Source organism: Aotus nancymaae, unplaced genomic scaffold (assembly GCF_030222135.1).
Source record: "Aotus nancymaae isolate 86718 unplaced genomic scaffold, 86718_ANA_hifiasm-v0.15.2.pri h1tg000053l, whole genome shotgun sequence".
NCBI classification, from domain to species: domain Eukaryota; kingdom Metazoa; phylum Chordata; class Mammalia; order Primates; family Aotidae; genus Aotus; species Aotus nancymaae.
The window spans coordinates 14,223,576-14,242,057 of record NW_026988467.1 but is presented as its reverse complement, the minus strand read 5'-3'; the positions used below and the strand labels follow the sequence as shown (position 1 = coordinate 14,242,057).

The 18,482-nt window shown below is 53.0% G+C and overlaps 1 protein-coding gene across 1 annotated transcript in view; it reads right to left on the bottom strand.

Moving 5' to 3' along the window:
• Nucleotides 1-554: 554 nt before the first annotated feature.
• Nucleotides 555-18,482, bottom strand: part of PADI6 (peptidyl arginine deiminase 6) — a 28,461-nt gene continuing 10,533 nt past the window's right edge. Inside the window, exons 7-16 of the mRNA XM_064363734.1 lie at nucleotides 15,295-15,473; nucleotides 14,976-15,079; nucleotides 11,964-12,075; nucleotides 8,824-8,931; nucleotides 8,251-8,405; nucleotides 6,982-7,138; nucleotides 6,442-6,565; nucleotides 4,932-5,002; nucleotides 3,352-3,513; nucleotides 555-1,044 (exon numbers count right to left, since the gene is read on the bottom strand). Of these exons, the coding sequence (XP_064219804.1) occupies nucleotides 811-1,044; nucleotides 3,352-3,513; nucleotides 4,932-5,002; nucleotides 6,442-6,565; nucleotides 6,982-7,138; nucleotides 8,251-8,405; nucleotides 8,824-8,931; nucleotides 11,964-12,075; nucleotides 14,976-15,079; nucleotides 15,295-15,473 (1,406 nt within the window). The 3' untranslated portion in view covers nucleotides 555-810. The remainder of the gene's footprint in view (nucleotides 1,045-3,351; nucleotides 3,514-4,931; nucleotides 5,003-6,441; nucleotides 6,566-6,981; nucleotides 7,139-8,250; nucleotides 8,406-8,823; nucleotides 8,932-11,963; nucleotides 12,076-14,975; nucleotides 15,080-15,294; nucleotides 15,474-18,482) is intronic.

Below are 18,482 nucleotides of genomic sequence, written 5' to 3'. Positions count from 1 at the left end.
AGGGCCTACCCTGAAAATTCGAATGTCCTAGAGAAGTCATCGCCCGGGAGCAGCAGGGCAGGGGCCACAGCGCTTGTTAAAGCTTAACAGCATCTCTGTGCCATTAACACAGGGCTGGTCAGATGGGAATATGCGGCTTTGGGCCCTGGAGGGGGCACTTCAGGCTGTCAGTCGAGGTCCGCCCCTGCTGTGCCTTCTCTCAGAGGCCACACCTATAGACCCAAGACGACCAGCCCCTCCACGTGCTGAGGCCAGCTGCCCGTCACCCTGGGCCTACCCCCTCCAGCTCCTACCCGGCCCAAGGGGAGGCCCTTGGCCTTCCTCCAGCCTGGGCCTGGCCTCTAGACTCCGCTCGTCACAGTTGCTTAAACCAGAGCAGCATTTGAATAATCTAAGTCCATTTGAATAATGCAAGTCCAACCACTTCCTACCATAGACATGATTCAGAGATGAGGGGAAGGACAGCAGCTCATCATGTAGCCACGTCTCTGCCCCTCATGAGCGGGCCAGCATGGCCATAGGACCCCCTCCCCAAGCAAGGTCACCGCCAAGATGCATTCATGACTGCCAGCGCTTTATTGGCTCTTCAGTAAACGGCTCTTGGCTGAAAACTTTTCCATCTTTTCCCCACAGGGGTTCAAGCTGGCGGCATTTGCCACCCTACAGGGTCCAAGGGTCAGGGTGGACGGGGAAGAAAGGGTTGTGTTGCCTCGACTCTCCAGCCTCCTCCACTTGGCAAGGAGTCTTGCTGCTGCATGGTGACATGGGCCATCCATGCTGGGGCAGAGCTGGCAACTGCAGGGCCTGGGTCTAAGGTACCATCTTCCACCATTTGAAGGCAAAGGGCACCCGGCGGACGGTGGCGCAGGCACAGATGTCTCCCACATCTGCCAGGTAGCAGTCGAAGTCACTGATGAAGGTGCACTTGAAGCCCAGCGGCTCCAGCAAGCAGCGCATCTTTTCTTCCAGGCAGCAGGTGCCCTTGATTTGGGGCCCGAAAGGCTTGGGGATCCCCAGGTTCTTGCCCATCACAATCATCCGCAGCTGTCAGAAAGACAGTTAGGGTGGGTGAGGCCTGGACAGGGATCAGAGCCCTGGAAGCCACCTTCCTCCCTGTGGTCAGAGCAACCCAGACCAGGCGTAGCAGGCACACGGCCGCTGCCTTCAGCTCAGTGAAACCTGGCTCGCTTCTGCTTAGCCCCCTCCAATGGCTCCTTCTCAACAGCAAGACATAAAATCCTGCCTGGCCAAGGTTCGGCATTGTCAACTTCTCCAGTTTCTCCTGTGTTTCAATTATTCTGTCCTCTTACTGTCTGGACGAGCCACATAGCTGCTATCTCCACTGGAACGCTCTCCCCACCCCCACTTTGTCAGCTGACTTCTGTGTCTCTTTCATGCCTCATTTCCTCCTCAAAGCAGCTTCTTGCCACTATTCACCCCAACCAGACCACACTGAGCTGACAGTTAGAAGACACTCTGGCTGGGCACTGTGGCTCACACCTGTAATCTCAGCACTTTAGGAGGCCAAGGCAGTAGATTACAAGGTCAGGAGTTTGAGATCTGCCTGGCCAAGATGGTGAAACCCCATCTCTACTAAAAATACAAAAATTAGCTGGGCATGGTGGCGGGTGCCTGTAATCCTAGTTACTCAGGAGGCTGAGGCAGAAGAATCGCTTGAACCCGGGAGGCAGAGGTTGCAGTGAGCCAAGATCGTGCCACCACACTACTCCGTGACAGAGCAAGACTCTGTCTCAAAAAAAACAAAAAACAAAAAAAAAAAAACACACACATCTATGTACGGTTGAGGCAGGCAAGGCCTGTGTCCCCAAGACTCAGGGAAGAGGTAAATATTTAGAGAATTGGGGCACTCAATTGCCTCCGTTCATTTTCAACACCTATATAATGGGTCAGTTATTGCATGAGAAAGTTCAGATGTGAGCCACAGTTGGCATAGGCTTGGTGAAGCCAAGACCTCTTGTGCTCACAGCAGCCCTCGCCTTTTTTTTTTGAGACGGAGTCACTCTGTCGCCCAGGCTGGAGTGCAGTGGCACAATCTCGGCTCACTGCAACCTCCCGGGTTCAAGTGATTCTCCTGCTTCAGCCTCCCAAGTAGCTGAGGTTACAGGCGCACACCGCCATGCCCAGATAATTTTTGTATTTTTAGTAGAGACGGGGTTTCACCATGTTGGCCAGGCTGGTCTTGAACTTGGGATCCACCCACCTCAGCTTCCCAAAGTGTTGGGATTACAGGCATGAGCCAGCGTACCCGGCCACAGCCACACTACTCTTGATCGCAACTTCTGATTTAAAGTAGGAACAGAATGGTTTTTTGGTTTGGTTTTAAGACAAAGTCTTGGTTTGTTGCCCAGGCTGAAGTGCAGTGGCTCATTGCAGCCTCCACCTCCTGGGCTCAAGCAATCATCCTGCCTCAGCCTCCTGAGTAGCTGAGACTACACAGACATGTGCTACCACACCCAGCTATTTTTTTGGGGGAAGACAGTCTTGCTCTGTTGCCCAGGCTGGAGTACAGTGGTGAGTGGTACAATCTCAGCTCACTGCAACCTCTGACTTCCAGGTTCAAGGGATTCTCCTGCCTCAGCCTCCGATGAGCTGAGATTACAGGCATGCACCACCACACCCAGGTAATTTTTTGTATTTTTAGTAGGGATGGGGTTTCACCATGTTGGCCAGGCTGGTCTCAAACTCCAGATCTCAAGTGATATGCCTGCCTCAGCCTTCCAAAGTGCTGAGATTATAGGCATGAGCCGCCTTACCTAGTTTTTTTTTCAGGTGCGAGTTTCCCCCGCTGGTCTCCAACTCCTGAATTCAAGCAATCCTCCCCCCTTTACCTCCCAATGTGCCAGAACTACAGGTGAGCCACCATGGCCAGTCAAGCAGAACAGAATGCTATTTTAAGTGCTGATATACCTCCGTATAGCAGACATTGCTTCCCCAGACCCTGGGGATAGCGGACTGGAAGACCCACCCGGAGGCAGCTTGCCCAAGGCCTCACTGCCAGCAGATGCACAGCAACCTTGACTTTGGGTACGCTGCACCCCATCTGAAGTGGGGCTCACAGGTTCATCCTTTTAGACTACAGGGCAGCTCACTGAGGCTCCTAAAGCACCTGGTCCATAGTAACTTCCTGGGGAGCCTCCCAGCCTTCAGGCTCAGTGCACCCGCTCTCAGGGAAGGCCATCCCTCATCAAGATGTGGGAGAGGGGTCTCCTTCCATTTCCTCATCGGCACCATTATCTGTCCTCCCCATCTCCACAGTCCAGCACAGTGAGGTGGCAGCCAGTGTTACCTGAACAGGCCCTCCCCTGCCCAGGGGTGCCAGTCGCCCCTCACCAGGTTAGGGAAGTATGGCCTTGCGAAGAGCCTCTTGGGCTGCTGATCAGAGGGGACATTAGTCAACTTCTCCAAGCAGAACAGCTGGGGAATCTCGATGATGTCCTGTTCCACCAGGCCCAGCTCTGTCTTCAGGATGTCATGGTTCAGGTGAATGCACTTCTGTGGGGCAGGAGGGGACAGGAGAGCTCATCAGGAATTAAACAGTTTCCTTCCACACTGAAGGACCCGACGCCACTATTCCCCGTCACTTGCTGTGTGCCAAGGAGCCTCACATACCATGCCAACCTTCTGATGAAGTGGGCACGGTTCCCTTTTCACATGGGGAAGTGGAGGTTCAGGAAGGGCCTGGTCTTTAGTCCAGGATCCCACAGCTAGACAGCGTCGGGCACTTCCCCAACCCAGACCAGCTGAGCCCAATACCCAAGTGTCTCCCTAGGTCCTGAAATAGGCTTCAGACATGTACCCAACACGCCTAAGCTATTTGTCACTAAGGGCTGGGAGATGCGGTCTCAGCCCCATGCCTGACTGGCACCCACCCTGCTGCACCAGGAGGGCTGTTCTTGCCAAGATCAGGGCATCCATGCACTGTGTATGGCATAGAACATTCCTTGGGAACATTTCTGGGAAGGGTAAGGACCTACTGAGCAAAGCAATTTTGCTGACCATGCAACCTCAGCCAAGAAACTGCCCTTCTCTGGGCCTCAGCTTCTCCCAGAAGTTGAGGGGAGACTCTGCTTCTCACAGCCAATGATTCACTAAGATCTCTGAAGGCTTGGCAACCCTGAACACCATTCTTGGGACTGCTGTGATGGGCCAGTTCATCCAGAAAGCATTGAATAGGCCCTCTTGAGTCTGATACTCAGCTCAGCTGGCCTCTTCAAGGAGGCTACTGAGCTCTTGTCATTTCCCGGGAAATGGACCCCAGGCAGCTTGAGCAGCATAAGGAGCAACACGTGAACTTGAGAGTCCAGACCCAATTCCCTAAATGATTGTCTCGGGCTAGTGGATTTACTCTGTGCCTCACTATCCTCGTACATGAGAGGCGTTTGACTTTATAGGGCTGTCTGCAGGGTTTGTGGTAAGGTATCCTGCACAATGCTTGGGCCATCGTTGTTCTTAGCTAGGAACTGCCTAGATCGTCAGGGCTTTCCCAGCTTGGGGGAGAGACCAGGTGCACAGTCACAGTCAGTAACCCGCTCTGACAGTATCTGTGCAAACAGTATCTGTCAATGGTCCCGACATGCCATTGCGCTTCTCCCTGCCCCAGCACCCCCGCAGGTCCTCAGCCATCTGGCATTGTGGAAAGCTGCTTGCTATTTCCAGCCGTCTTCTAAGCCTAAGGTGCATCGTGCAGTGTTTGACTCCAGAGCCCTAACTCCTTACTCCTCCAGTCTCCCTGCACTGGCAGACGGCTGGCTCTAGCCCCGGACCTAGGCCTGTATCAGCACCTGGAGAGAAGGGTGGCAGGCAACTCCCTCCCAACCCTCACCCCCCAGGAGGGGTAGATGGGAGCTTTCCTGCAGGACCCGCGGCACCAGCCCTTTCTTGGGGACGGCCCCCGTCACACTGGCCCCTACCTCCACGTATTCATTCTGCTTCCTCAGGCTTTCATCAGCCAGAAGTTGATCGATGGTTTTGGCTTCCCTTCCTGTAGGAAGAAGCAGGCAGCAGGCCCACTGGTCAGGCAGTGGCAGCACTGCCCAGAGCTGGGCAGACTCAGGCTGGGTTCAGCCACCCGGGTGTGTTCCTGGGCCAGAGACCATGGTGAGAGGCCTGGCCAGTCTCCAGGGACCACGCCCTCAGGTCTGATATCATCCTCCTGGGGACTGACCAGGGTCCACACCAGAATGCCCAGGCAGGACTTGCTGCCATTGGCCACTCTGTCCCCAAGCATGAGGGGGAGCAGCCTGTGCCAGGCTCTGAGGGATACAGCCTAGAGCTTGTTAGGATGACTTCAGCCCCTACTCCCCTGATGCCAATACAACCTGGCACCTTCTGCCTGTGACTTTGACGAGGTAACATTACCTTGGTTCCTCAATTGCATCTTTGGGACAGGGATGCCCAATTCATTTGCCAGCTCTGAGGTGACAGTCTTTGTCATGTGGTTCATGCTCAGCAGATGTCACCTTCCATGAGGTTTCTATGACCAGGAGTTCCTGGGCCCCACCCCAAAGGCTGAAAAGGCTGACTATACTATACGGGAGGCCTGGAGCCAGGTGGAATTCCTGCAGTTCTGACAAGCTCCCAGGTGCGCTGGCCCTCAGATCACACTTTGGGTATTGAGGGTCTAGGAAAACCTAAAACCCCCAGCCCCTTTCTGTATTCCTACAGTCTTTATTATTTTTTGAAACCGAGTCTTGCTCTATAAGCCAGGCCGGAGTGCAGTGGCGCGATCTCAGCTTACTGCAAAACCTCCGCCTCCCAGGTTAAAGCGATTCCCCTGCCTCAGCCTCCGGAGTAGCTGGGATTACAGGAGCGCACCACCACGCCCAGCTAATTTTGTATTTTTAGTAGAGACAGGCTTTCACCATATTGGCCAGGCTGGTCTCAAACTCCAGACCTCATGATCCACCCACCTCGGCCTCCCAAAGTGCTGGGGTTACAGGTGTGAGCTACTGCACCAGGCCCATTCCCACAGCCTTTAGATCAGAAGTGCTATGCCACCAGCCACACAACCTCTGCTTGTCCACCTGTGTTTTTTTTTTTTTTTTTTTTTTTTTTTAACAGTGACCAGGAGATCCACAAAGTCCCCATGCCTAGGTACTTAACCCAACGTGCCCTGAATAAATCCAGGCACTAACATTGCTAACACCTGTTTTCCTCCCGCTTGGGGCCACCTGTGTGCTAAGTGAGCCCCCCTCCAATACATCCTGGCAGCCTCTAGGCCATCCCGGAACATCTGGTATACTTGTGTTGTCCTGGTACCACTGGAGTGGCCCGGAAATAAGATGTTCCAGTATAGCAGTTCCAACAGATTTTGTGCCTCCCTGCAGTCCTTTCTGCTAAGGGCGACAGAATGGCTACGTAGAAAGGGCCCCTGGGAAAAGAAGGACCCCAGTCCGTTCTGTGGAAAGGGAGTTCCCTTACTGTTAGACAGGAGCTGATCTGCTCTAACTCCGTCAAACAGAAAAGCATCACCATAGCCTTCCTTCTGTTTCTCTTGGAAGAGTTTGTAGCAGGCGCTGGGGTTGGCCAGAAGCAGCTGGAAGCCCTGGGAAAGAAAACTTGAGTCAGAAGCCAGCTTTCTCAGCTGGGCATGGTGGCTCACACCTGTAATCCCAGCACTTTGGAGGCCGAGGCAGGTGGATCACCTGAGGTCAGGAGTTCAAGACCAGCCTAGCCAACATAGTGAAACCCCATCTCTACTAAAAATACAAAAATTAGCCAGGTATGGTGGTACATGCTTGTAATTCCAACTACTCAGGAGGCTGAGGCAGGAGAATTGCTTGAACCCGGGGCCGGGAGTTGCAGTGAGCCAAGATCATGCCACTGCACTCCAGCCTGGACAACAGACTATCTCAAAAAACAAAAACAAAAGCCAACTTTCTCCCCAGAATCTTCCAGGAGTCCCCAACAGAAGGCATGAGGACATGGTCAGATGTCCCCTCTCCAGCCCCCAACACAGACCTTTTTGCCCTCACTCTTCTCATCTGTGGGAATGAAACACATGAACTCATCCACGTGGCCGGTCATTAGCCAATCTGAGTAGAGCTCCACCGGCGCTTGGACCTGCTGGGCATAGAGGAAGTCTCGGAGGGTCTTACTCATGGCCCGGCCCTCCATGCTAGAAGGAAGATGGAAAGAATAGCCCTTGAGCCAGTGTGGCCCAGGCTGGTTGCCCGCCACTTGGTGTCATGCTGCCTCCAGGTAACTGGCTTCTCTGACCATTGGGTGAAAGAGGCCAGTTCATAGAGGATGGGTTGGTTATGAATCCCTTACTCTGACCCCATTCAGAACAAAGACAAGTGTTTCTAGACAGACAAGCCTGGACACAAGTATCATTTTGGAATTATGGCCCAAGAAATCCAACCACGTATCTCAGAAATGACATCCTGGTGGACCAAATTTCTCGTTTCAGTTTAAACCCTGGAATCAAAGAATAAGTGGTTTATCCTAACCTTTAGTCTCCCACGTGAATCAAAAGTTCAATGTCCTTACTTCAATTTAAGAAGTGGTCCACAAGGCTGGGCATGGTGGCTCACGCCTGTAATCCCAGCACTTTGGGAGGCCAAGGCAGGTGGATCGCCTGAGGCCAGGAGTTCAAGACCAGCCTGACCAACATGGAGAAACCCCATCTCTACTCAAAATACAAAATTAGCCAGGCGTGGTAGTGCACACCTGTAATCCCAGCTACACAGGAGGCTAAAGCAGGAGAATCACTTGAACCCAGAAGGTGGAGGTTGTGGTGAGCAGAGATCGTGCCATTGCACTCCAGCCTGGGCAGCAAGAGCAAAACTCCATCTAAAAAAAAAAAAAAAAAAAAAAAAAAAAAATCCTTTTTTGCCAGGTGTGGCAGCTCATGCCTATAATCCCAGCACTTTGGGAGGCCGAGGCAGGTGGACCACAAGGTCAGAAGTTCAAGACCAGCCTGGCCAAGATGGTGAAACCCTGTCTCTATTAAAAATACAAAAATTAGCCAGGTGTGGTGGCGGGCACCTGTAATCCCAGCTACTGGGGCGACTGAGGCAGGAGAATTGCTTGAACCTGGGGGCGAGGCTTGCAGTGAGGTGTGATCACACCACTGCACTCCAGCCTGGGCGACAGAGTGAGACTCCATCTAAGAAAAAAAAGTATATGGTGTATGGACCTGCTGAGGTTCTATGGGAAGCAGGTGGGGCCAGGGGAACAACCATGGTCCCTGTCTTTCATCTAAAGGCATCTGGCTCTGTGGCTCACCTGGGGTAAAAGCTGCTGCCGATGAGGACTCTGCCCAGGGGGTATTCTTTCCCTTGGACCTTGACAGGTGGGGACACCATCACGTTCCCGATGGAATCCATGCTGGCCACTTTATGGTCCTCAGTGTCGTGGGTCATGTAGCCAATACCGGGGCTCTGGAGAGAGACCCGGCCGGGGAAGGGGCGTTACTAGGGGATGACTTTTTTTTTTTTTGGTTTAACATTTATTATAGTTACAGGAGCAAATAATCACTAGAAATAACTTTTGATCGGGTTTTGTTTTTCCTTTTGAGACAGGGTCTTACTCTGTTGCCCAGGCAGGAGTGCAGTGGTGTGATTATGGCTCACTAAAACCTCAAACTCCTGGGGCTGAAGGGTTCCTTCTGCTCTAGTGATCCACGAGGGTCACCGCGCCAGTCTTATCCTTCAATCTGGGCTCTCAGGTAGATACCCACATCCCCCCGCCCCCCACAGGCCACCCAAGCCCTCTCCCCACTTAGTGCCCTCATTTCTAGGCAGGCACCAGGCCTGAGAGATTGGACTGAGCTCAGATCAGCCAAACCAAGCTCCACACCAGTGAGTATTTCATGGGGAACTCATCAAGACTGGGGGCTCGAGGTGTGTCGAGGATCAAGGATGTGGTCTTGTGGGGCGCCTGGGTGTAGCAGAAGGCCATCTCATCCTGGAAATGGACAGGAAGACGGATTACTTGCCAATCGCTCATCTCCCTGGATCCCCTTTAGGGATAAGGAATGGTAAGAAACCCCTTCCTTCCTGCCAACTCCTGCTCAGCCCTCAACACCCAGCTCAGATGTCATCCCTTCTTGAAGGCTCTCTGATCCCACTTCCTCTTCAGGTTTAAGACTGGAGCATCCATGGCTGGGCATGGTGGCTCATGCCTATAATCCCAGCACTTTAGGAGGCTGAGGTAGATGGATCACTTGAGCCCAGGAGTTCGAGACCAGCTTGGGCAACATGATAAGACCCTGTCCCTAATATATTTAAACTTAGCCGGGAATGGTGGCTCATGCTGGTAATCCCCGCTACTCAGGAGGCTGAGGCTGGAGAATTGCTTGAACACGGGAGATAGAGGCTGCAGTGGAGCTGAGATCGTGCCACTGCACTCCAGCCTGGGTGACAAAGAGACTTGAGCAACCAGATTCTTCCTTCTTTTGTAAAGAATCCATTAACAAGCCTCACTGGATTGCATTCTGAGTCAACTCTGCTCTGGTGCCACTCAGGAAGCCACCATGATCTCCACCCTATACACTGCAGTGCCTTCCAGTTTCCCTTCTATTCTTGCCCACTCTTAAGATCTGTTCCCTACATCTTAGCCGGAGAGGCCTTTTGAAAACCTAAACTGTAATCTTTCAATCCCAATTTATGCTTTGACTGTCTCTTGCTTGCCTTTAGCTTAAAAGGTGCTAGGAGGTAGCCCTGCCTCTCACCTTAGTCCACGGATCTGGCTGCACCAGCCCTCTTCAAGACCTCCAAGCACACTCCCTTTTTTTTTTTTTTTTTGACAGTGTCTCGCTCTGTTGCTCAGGCTAGAGTTCAGTGGCATGATCTAGGCTCACTGTAATCTCCGCCTCCCGGGTTCAAGTGATTCTCCTGCCTCAGTCTCCCGAGTAGCTGGGACTACAGGCATATGCCATCACTCCTGGCTAATTTTTGTATTTTTAGTAAAGATGGGGTTTCACCATGCTGGCCAAGCCGGTCTTGAACTCCTGACCTCAGGTGATCCACCTGCTTTGGTCTCCCAAAGTGCTGAGATTACAGGTGTGAGCCACCATGTCTGGTCACACCCCTCACCCCATCTGATCTTGTCAGTTGCTCTTTTGCCTGAAGAGCTCCCACTTTTGAGATGGAGTCTCGTTCTGTCACCTAGGCTGGAGTGCAGTGGCCCCAATCTGAGCTCACTGCAACCTCTGCCTCTTGGGTTCAAGCAATTCTCCCGTCTGTGTCCCAACTAGGTGGCGCTCCAGGTGTGTGTTACCACACCTGGCTGATTTTTGTAATTTTTTTTCTTTTTTTTTTGACACGGAGTTTCGCTCTTGTTACCCAGGCTGGAGTGCAATGACTCGATCTCAGCTCACCGCAACCTCTGCCTCCTGGGTTCAGGCAATTCTCCTGCCTCAGCCTCCTGAGTAGCTGGGATTACAGGCACGCACCACCGTGCCCAGCTAATTTTTTGTATTTTTAGTAGAGATGGGGTTTCACCATGTTGACCAGGATGGTCTCAATCTCTTGACCTCGTGATCCACCTGCCTCGGCCTCCCAAAGTGCTGGAATTGCAGGCGTGAGCCACCGCACCCGGCCCGTGATTTCTGTAGTTTTAGTAGAGATGGTATTTTGCCATGCTTTCAAGGCTGTTTTTAAACTCCTGACCTCAAGTGATTCACCTGCCTCAGCCTCCCAAAGTGTTGGGATTACAGGCGTGAGCCACCAGTGCCTGGCTGGGGTCTCCTACTTTTAAATCCCAGCTACCCCTGCCCCAATCTCTATATAGCCAGCTCCTTGGTTCCTTTTCATTTGAGGGTTTTCCCCATCTATTCTTAAATGGCCTCATTTGGTCTAGTGACTCACTGCATCATCTCATTCTCTAACTTTCATAACACTTAAAAGTTCTACACTTGGCTAGGTGTGGTGACTCACACCTGTAATCCTAGCACTATGGGAGGCAGAGGCAGGCAAATCAAAAGGTCAAGAGATCGAGACCATCCTGGCCAACATGGCGAAACCCTGTCTCTACTAAAATACAAAAATTAGCTGGGCATGGTGGCGCACGCCTGTAGTCCAAGCTACTTTGGGAGGCTGAGGCAGGAGAATTGCTTGAACCCAGGAGGTGGAGGTTGCAGTGAGCCAAGATCACGCACTGCACTCCAGCCTGGCACCTCGCGACAGAGCAAGACTGTGTCTCAAAAAAAGAAAAATAAAATTCTACCCTTGCTAACATGGGACAGCAGATGTTCCGATTTCTCTCTGGTGCTCAGGATGGTGTGCCTAGCATGTGACGATCACGTATCTGCAGAGGACAGAGCTCTAGAACTGAAGGCTGACCGGGGCTCTAGACTTGCTGCTGTGCCAGGGTCAGGCGGGACCCCAGGGCAGTGGCCCAGCTCTCAGCCTTAACCAAAGGTATCAGACCCTTCAGTGGCCGGCGGCGGGGGTTAGGGTTCTGTGGTCTTGAACTTGTGTACATTCTGCAATGGGAAGGAGGTTGGACTCTAAACTTTTCTTTGACAGAATCTCGCTCTGTCACCCAGACTGGAATACAGTGGTGTGATCTCAGCTCACTGCAACCTCTGCCTCCCGGGTTCAAGTGATTTTCCTGCCTCAGCCTCTCGACTAGCTGGGACCAGGGACATGCCACCATGTCTGACTGATTTTTGCATTTTTAGTAGAGACAGGGTTTCACCGTGTTAGCCAGGATGGTCTCAATCTCCTGACATGATCTCCCCGCCTCAGCCTCCCAAAGTGCTGGATTATATGCATGAGCCACCACACCTGGCTCTCTAAACTCTATTCTTCAGTGGCCATAACTCAGGCAAATCCTCATCTGAGCCTCCACTGAAGTCCTAAGAATGGGGCCACCCCTATCAAGGCTCTGGTCTGCTTTCGGGTTAACCAAAAGCCTGTAACATTCCTCCTATGTGACACATACTGAGTCTCCCCACCCCTCCTCCACAGGCAGGTTCCCAGGTGGGATGTTACCTGGAGCCACCTGCCCAGGCGGCTGGGGTCCTCGTAGACAGAGGCCACCTGGCTGTTGCTCTTCTCACTCAGCTCCGTCACTGTGTCCACAAAGCCCTGCAGCTGCAGCTCCCTGCCATGAGAGAGAAGTCGGTTCTGGGAAGGCTTTCCAGGCTCCCTTACAGGTCATGACCTCCCTATGCCAGGAGAGGTCATATCCCTGCCCATGAGGTCGACAGAGCAACCATCCCCTGACCACAGCACAAGCCAGCAGCTCAGAGCCCATCTTGTCCAATGCTACTCAGCTTTGCTCATGGCAGAGCCAGGTCAGGAAGTGCCCTGAAGGGAGGTGTCCTGGATGCAGCAATGGATAGCAACACAGACTTCTAGCTGGGCGTGGTGGCTCACACCTGTAATCCCAGCACTTTTAGAGGCCAAGGTGAGCGGATCACCTGAGGTCAGGAGTTCAAGACCAGCCTGGGCAACAAGGTAAAACCCTGTCTCAACTAAAAATACAAAAGTTAGCCAGGCATGGTGATGCACACCTGTAATCCCAGAACTTTGGGAGGCCGAGGTGGGCAGATCACTTGAGGTCAGGAGTTCAAGACCAGCCTGGGCAGCAAGGTAAAACCCTGTCTCAACTAAAAATACAAAAATTAGTCAGGCATGGTGGTGTACGCCTGTAATCCCAGCTGCTTGGGTTGCCGAGGCAGTAGAATTGCTTGAACCTGGAGGCAGAGATTGTAGTGAGCCGAGATCACACCACTGCACTCCAGCCTAAGCAACAGAGCAAGACCCAGTCTCAAAAAAAGATAAACATTCAGTCACATGACATTCATCTTCCCTGTGGCCCCTTCTAGGCCCCGGGCTGGCAGCTTGGCCTCACTGGGACCTCTAGCCTCTGATGGCTTTTATCCATCAACCCTGTTCCTTTCCTTTTTCCTCAACCTTGCATGGGGCATCAGAATACATTCTTGCCCTTCTCCTTGAGCTTATTTGCCTGGCAAAATCCAATCTGCTTAGACCTAGTTCTACATTTATTATTTCTGGAAAAAGTTACTTAGAATAGTTGGAAAAAAACCCACAATGACCGCTCTCTTTAGATCGCCAATTTCTTTCTTTCTTTTTTTTTTGAGACGGAGTTTCACTCTTATTACCCAGGCTGGAGTGCGATGGCGCGATCTCGGCTCACTGCAACCTCCGCCTCCCGGGTTCAGGCAATTCTCCTGCCTCAGCCTCCTGAGTAGCTGGGATTACAGGCACGCACCACCGTGCCCAGCTAATTTTTTGTATTTTTAGTAGAGACGGGGTTTCACCATGTTGACCAGGATGGTCTCGATCTCTTGACCTCGTGATCCGCCCGCCTCGGCCTCCCAAAGTGCTGGGATTACAGGCGTGAGCCACCGCGCCCGGCCCAAGATCGCCGATTTCAACAGGTCCTTGGCACCATCCAGCCATCCTGCTGTTTCCTAGTCGATTCTGTGCGTTCCTTCCTGAACCATGGTGAGTGGCCCTTGCACCCACGTTAAGGCTGGTTTGACTTGCACACCCATCCTACCAGCTGGGCTCCTGCAGTTACCTTTACCTTTTTTGTAGGGGACGGAGTCTTGCTCTGTTGCGCAGGCTCCTGATTGCAGGAGATCGTGCAATGGTGCAATCTCGGCTCACTACAACCTCCGCCTCCCAGGTTCAAGTGATTCTCCTGCCTCGGCCTCCCGAGTAAGTGGGACTACAGACACCCACCACCATGCCCAGCTAATTTTTATATTTTTAGTAGACACGGTTTTGCCGCATTGGCCAGGCTGGTCTTGAACTTCTGACCCTCAAGTGATCCGCCAACCTCAGCCTCCCGAAGTGCTAGGATTATAGGCATGAGCCACCATGCCTGGCTGCCTCTTCCTTTCTATTAGTATTTCCCATCCCTACTAGAGCATTCTATCAGCATTATCCTTCGCCTCCTACCTTAAAAAAGAAAAAAGACAGCCTTCACATAAGGAATTTGTAATAAGGGGCGATGTGGCAGTAGTCATCTGGAGGCGGCTGGTATGGACCAAGTGGGGCAGGGATGTCCTACCGCAGACCAAGCCCACCTCTGACGGCCGTGCTCCTGCCGCCCTGGCCTGAGCCACGCTGTCTAGCCTGGTCTCCCATCTTTTATTTGTAGCCAACTTCCCATGTGGCCAGAAGTGCAGACAGAACCCTTGGTTTCCCACTGGTTGTGCCTTCAGGACCCGTTCTCCTTTTCTCCCTAGGCACGCAGCTACGTAGCAGAGACCGTTTCTGGATTCCCTGAAGCTGGATGTGGCCTTGTGTGTGTTGAGGCTTTTGGCATGTGAGAAGTGGTTCAGGAGACTTCCAGACCACCAGCTGCAACAGTAGGCGGCAGCGCCCGGATCCTGGCTCTTCCTCCCACCCTGGGGCCTGGGCCTGGACCTAGGAATGTGCACACCCAGCCTCCATCGAGGAGGAGGCCGCCCCAAGGGAAAGCTTAACAAGACTGAAAGGAACCAGGGCCCCTAAATGGCAGTGGGTGAGCAGTACCATCTTCCTGCAGGCATCCAGGTGACAAAGTTTTCACCACGGTATTTGAGGTGGCTATGGCCCCAGACACCTCTCCCTAATGCCCAGGGCCCACAGGGCTCTGCTCCTTTCACCCAGCCCCCCACTGCCCCTTCCTGGGCTCACACCTGTTCTTCTGCTGGCTCCACAGGAGCCTCATCATCCCTGGAACAGGTTCTCATCTGACCTCTCCATCCTTCGCCCTGCTTTAGAGCACTTGCTACTATTTAAAACCATGTTGTTTGACCCTCACATAAGAATGGGGGACTGTCTCATTCACTGCTCCATGCCCAGCATTGGGAATATTCAGGCATGTATTGGACTGTCTTGGGTCAGGTCCAGACAGCTCAGACCAAAGGTTTACACTCACCTGGTCAGAGGTCCTAGCCATCTTTACCCACCTTGCCCTGCATACAGAAAAGAGGGTGCCAGTTATGAGAACCACCTGGCACAGTCGGCCTGAGGGTCTCTCACCTGCACAGATAAACTTCCAGAGGCACCTGGGTGCAGGGAATGAAGATGCAGGGAGCCACCCGAAACACCACCGTGTCTTTGTACAGCGGAGTCTCTGGAATTAACTGCAACAAGACAAGGTTCTGTTAGCAACCTGCTTCCACATCTACTCCCTCCCCTCCTACCCCCAGGCTTCTGGCCGTTCAGCCCGGCCCCCAGCTGGGCCCCGCCTGCCTTCTGCAGCTCTGCCCCAGCAAAGCCCAAGCTCTGCACAACTGCGGGAGATGCTTTCCCCTACCTGAGCATCCTAGCCCATGGACTCATCTATGTGAGGACATACCGGGTCTTGAGACTCCTCCACCAGGGATACAGAGTAGGCGATCAGGCCTGAGAATTCAGCGGACGGGAACACCATAGCTTCGAGGTAGAAGGTCTCTTTCAAGTGGTCCCCGAGGAGGGCCAAGGTATAAGCATGCTGGCTGGGCCCCAGCACCAACTCAAAGGTACTGGAGTTGTCTTCTAGGAGAGAAGGAAGGGACGGACCGGCCACTGAAGTAACCTAGTGCCGGTCACCACATTTGATGGTCAAGGGTCCCAGCTCATTCCTCATATCAGAGGCAAGCCTGGGAGTTCCAGGAGGGCTGGAGCTGAACTGGCTCAACCTCCCCGTTTCTAGCATTCAGGGCTTGGAGGAAACCATATGTTCGTACACAAGCGAGGACCAGTTATGCACCAATACTCCTCGAAGGCCTATTACACGCCAGGAGTTGGAGCTCGGGAGGCGATGCCTTCAAGACTCCTGGCTGGAATGAAGACTCAGGGTGAGTGGTTCTACATTTTGACCCACGAATGCAACTCCTGTGATAATAGTATAAAGTCCTAAAGGTGAGTAACTGTCCCAGGCTAGGCTTGGCAGCCTCATCTGAAAAAAGTCACACTTACTGATGCTAGAAAGGTCAGTGAGAACCATTTATTGGATGGATGACGCCTCCATCAAGGTTTCTGAAGAAACCAAGTGTTCTTGTGAACTCCTGACCTCATGATCTACCCACCTCATGTATGGGTATACATGTGATGCCTGTCTCCTAGTTTTAGGTCATTAAATACAGAACCATGCAGGGGGGATCAGAAGGAAGCTGACCACATGTGGTGGTTGTCTTTTGCTAACTAGATCCTAAGTTTCTTTTTTTTTTTGAGATGGAGTCCCATTCTGTCACCCAGGCTAGAGTGCAGGGGCGCAATCTTAGCTCACTTCAACCTCTGTCTCCTGGGTTCAAGCGATTCTTGTACCTTAGCCTCCAAAGTAGCTGGGACTATAGGTGTGCACTACCATGCCCGGCTAGTTTTTTGTGTTTTTAGCAGAGACAGGGTTTCGCCACATTGCCCAGGTTGGTTTCCAACTCCTGGGCTTAGGCAATCCTGCCTGCCTTGGCCTCTCAAAGTGGAGGGATTATAAACGTGAGCCACTGCGCCCAGCCCAAGTCTTTCTATTTTCTATGCCAAAGATGACCCTGACCCAAGCTTCTCTGACCTGGGCCACTAGAACTTTCCTGGCCTGTTCTCCTTATCTGTTCCTGATGTGGCAACTGTGGGCCTGATGATGGCTGTTCCTGCTTAAGACTTCAGGTGATGGCCAGGTGCGGTGTCTCACACCTGTAATCCCAGCACTTTGGGAGGCTGAAGAGGGCAGATCACGAGTCAGGAGTTCAAGACCAGCCTGACCAACATGGTAAAACCCTGCCTCTACTAAAAATACAGAAATCAGCTGGGTGTGGTGGCATGTGCCTGTAATCCCAGCTACTCAGGAGGCTGAGACAGGAGAATCGCTTGAACCCGCGAGGCAGAGGTTGCAGTGAGCTGAGATCACACCACTGCACTCCAGCCTGAGCGACAGAGTGAGACTCCGTCTAAAGACTCCAGGTGACTTCTTATCTTATTTCAGGGACTCCTAAGCTAGGTTTACTTTGGACACCAGAACCAAGAGATCCAGGAACCGTAGCATCCTCAGACCTTTTGCACGGCACTGCCAGCGGCCTGTCTCCAGCTCCTCCTGCGTGCCAGCAGATGGCTGCAGCTGTGGCCATGGCTGCCCCCAGTCACGTGCTGCCCTGGGTCCTTGGCCTCTTGGTCTGGGATGGGGCCCCAGCAGCCCTCCCGTGGACTCTGCAGTTCTGCAGTAGCCCCTCCTTGGAGGCCCTGGGGATGTTGGTCACAGACCTGGCCTCAGTCCTGCTGCTGGCTGTGAGGGAACTGGGCCCACCGGGACCACTCCTGTGTTGGTTCCTGCTTCTCATCTGCCTAGAGGCTTCACCAGCTCTGAGCCAGGCCTCAAGGGGAAAGACCAGACAAGGCAGTCTTCCCCCAGGAACCCCTGCGACTGCCCAGTACAGACACAGCCCTCTTGACCTGCTATAATCAGCTGGCCCATGGTACCCAGCCCAGGAGGTGCTGCATACCAAGGGCCTGCTCCTGTTCTGGGACCCGGGCTCCCTGTGGCCATTCCACACAAGAATGATTCACTACCAAGTGTGGGGGTCACAGTCTGTTTGCCACAAGCCCTTACTGGCTGGCTGTCCCTCAGTGGACCCTCTGGGGACCCATCTCATAGCTAGTTTGTTTGAAGCATAGCTAACACTTCACTGTGGGCTTACCATCTTTGCTAGGAGCTGCGACAGGTGTTGCAGGCTCATGGGCTCACATCCCTTACGACACTGAGGCAGGCATTTGTTGTCCCCATTAAATAGAGGCCAGGGCAGCACAGTGGCTCATGCCTATAATCCCAGCACTTTGGGAGGCTGAGGTGGGTAGATCATGAGGTCAGGAGTTCAAGACCAGCCTGGCCAACATGGTGAAATCCCATCTCTACTAAAAACAAAAATTAGCTGGGCATAGTGGTACATGCCTGTAATCCCAGCTACTCAGGAAGCTGAGGCAAAAGAATTGCTTGAACCGGGACCCCTGGAGGCGGAGGTTGCAGTGAGCTGAGATTGTGCCACTATCCTCCAGCCTGGGCTACAGAGCTAGACTCCATCTCAAAACAAACAAACACACGCACACCAAAAACCAGAAACCAAGAAGAGGCCAGAAGCCCTGCGACCCAGGCACAAGCGCTGCCTCTGCCTAGAAGGCCCTTCCTGCCCTTGGTCCTCACTGAGCTGCCCGGAAGGCCTTAGCTATCTCTCAACTCTCTCTGCCTCCTCTGGGGGCATCTTAAAGGGCTCCCCTCCAGCCTCTGCTTAGTCTCTGGCTGTCTGTCCCTCTGTCCTAGCAGGCTCTGAGAGCACGCAACGTGTTTATTCTTCCAGAGCTGGATCCTCAGAGCACAGAACAAATCCCGACGATTCCAGCCGAGCTTTGTCCTACCTGCCGTGTAGTGCCAGCCCCGCAGCAGGGCGGGAACCCTCTTGGTCCTTCACTGGCACTTCTGGACCATTTCTCACCCCAGTCCCTGTGAGGTGCAGGCTATCGGATAATGCCAGCTACCCCTTCTTTTGGGGACTATGTCATCCCCTCCATCCTTCATGGATT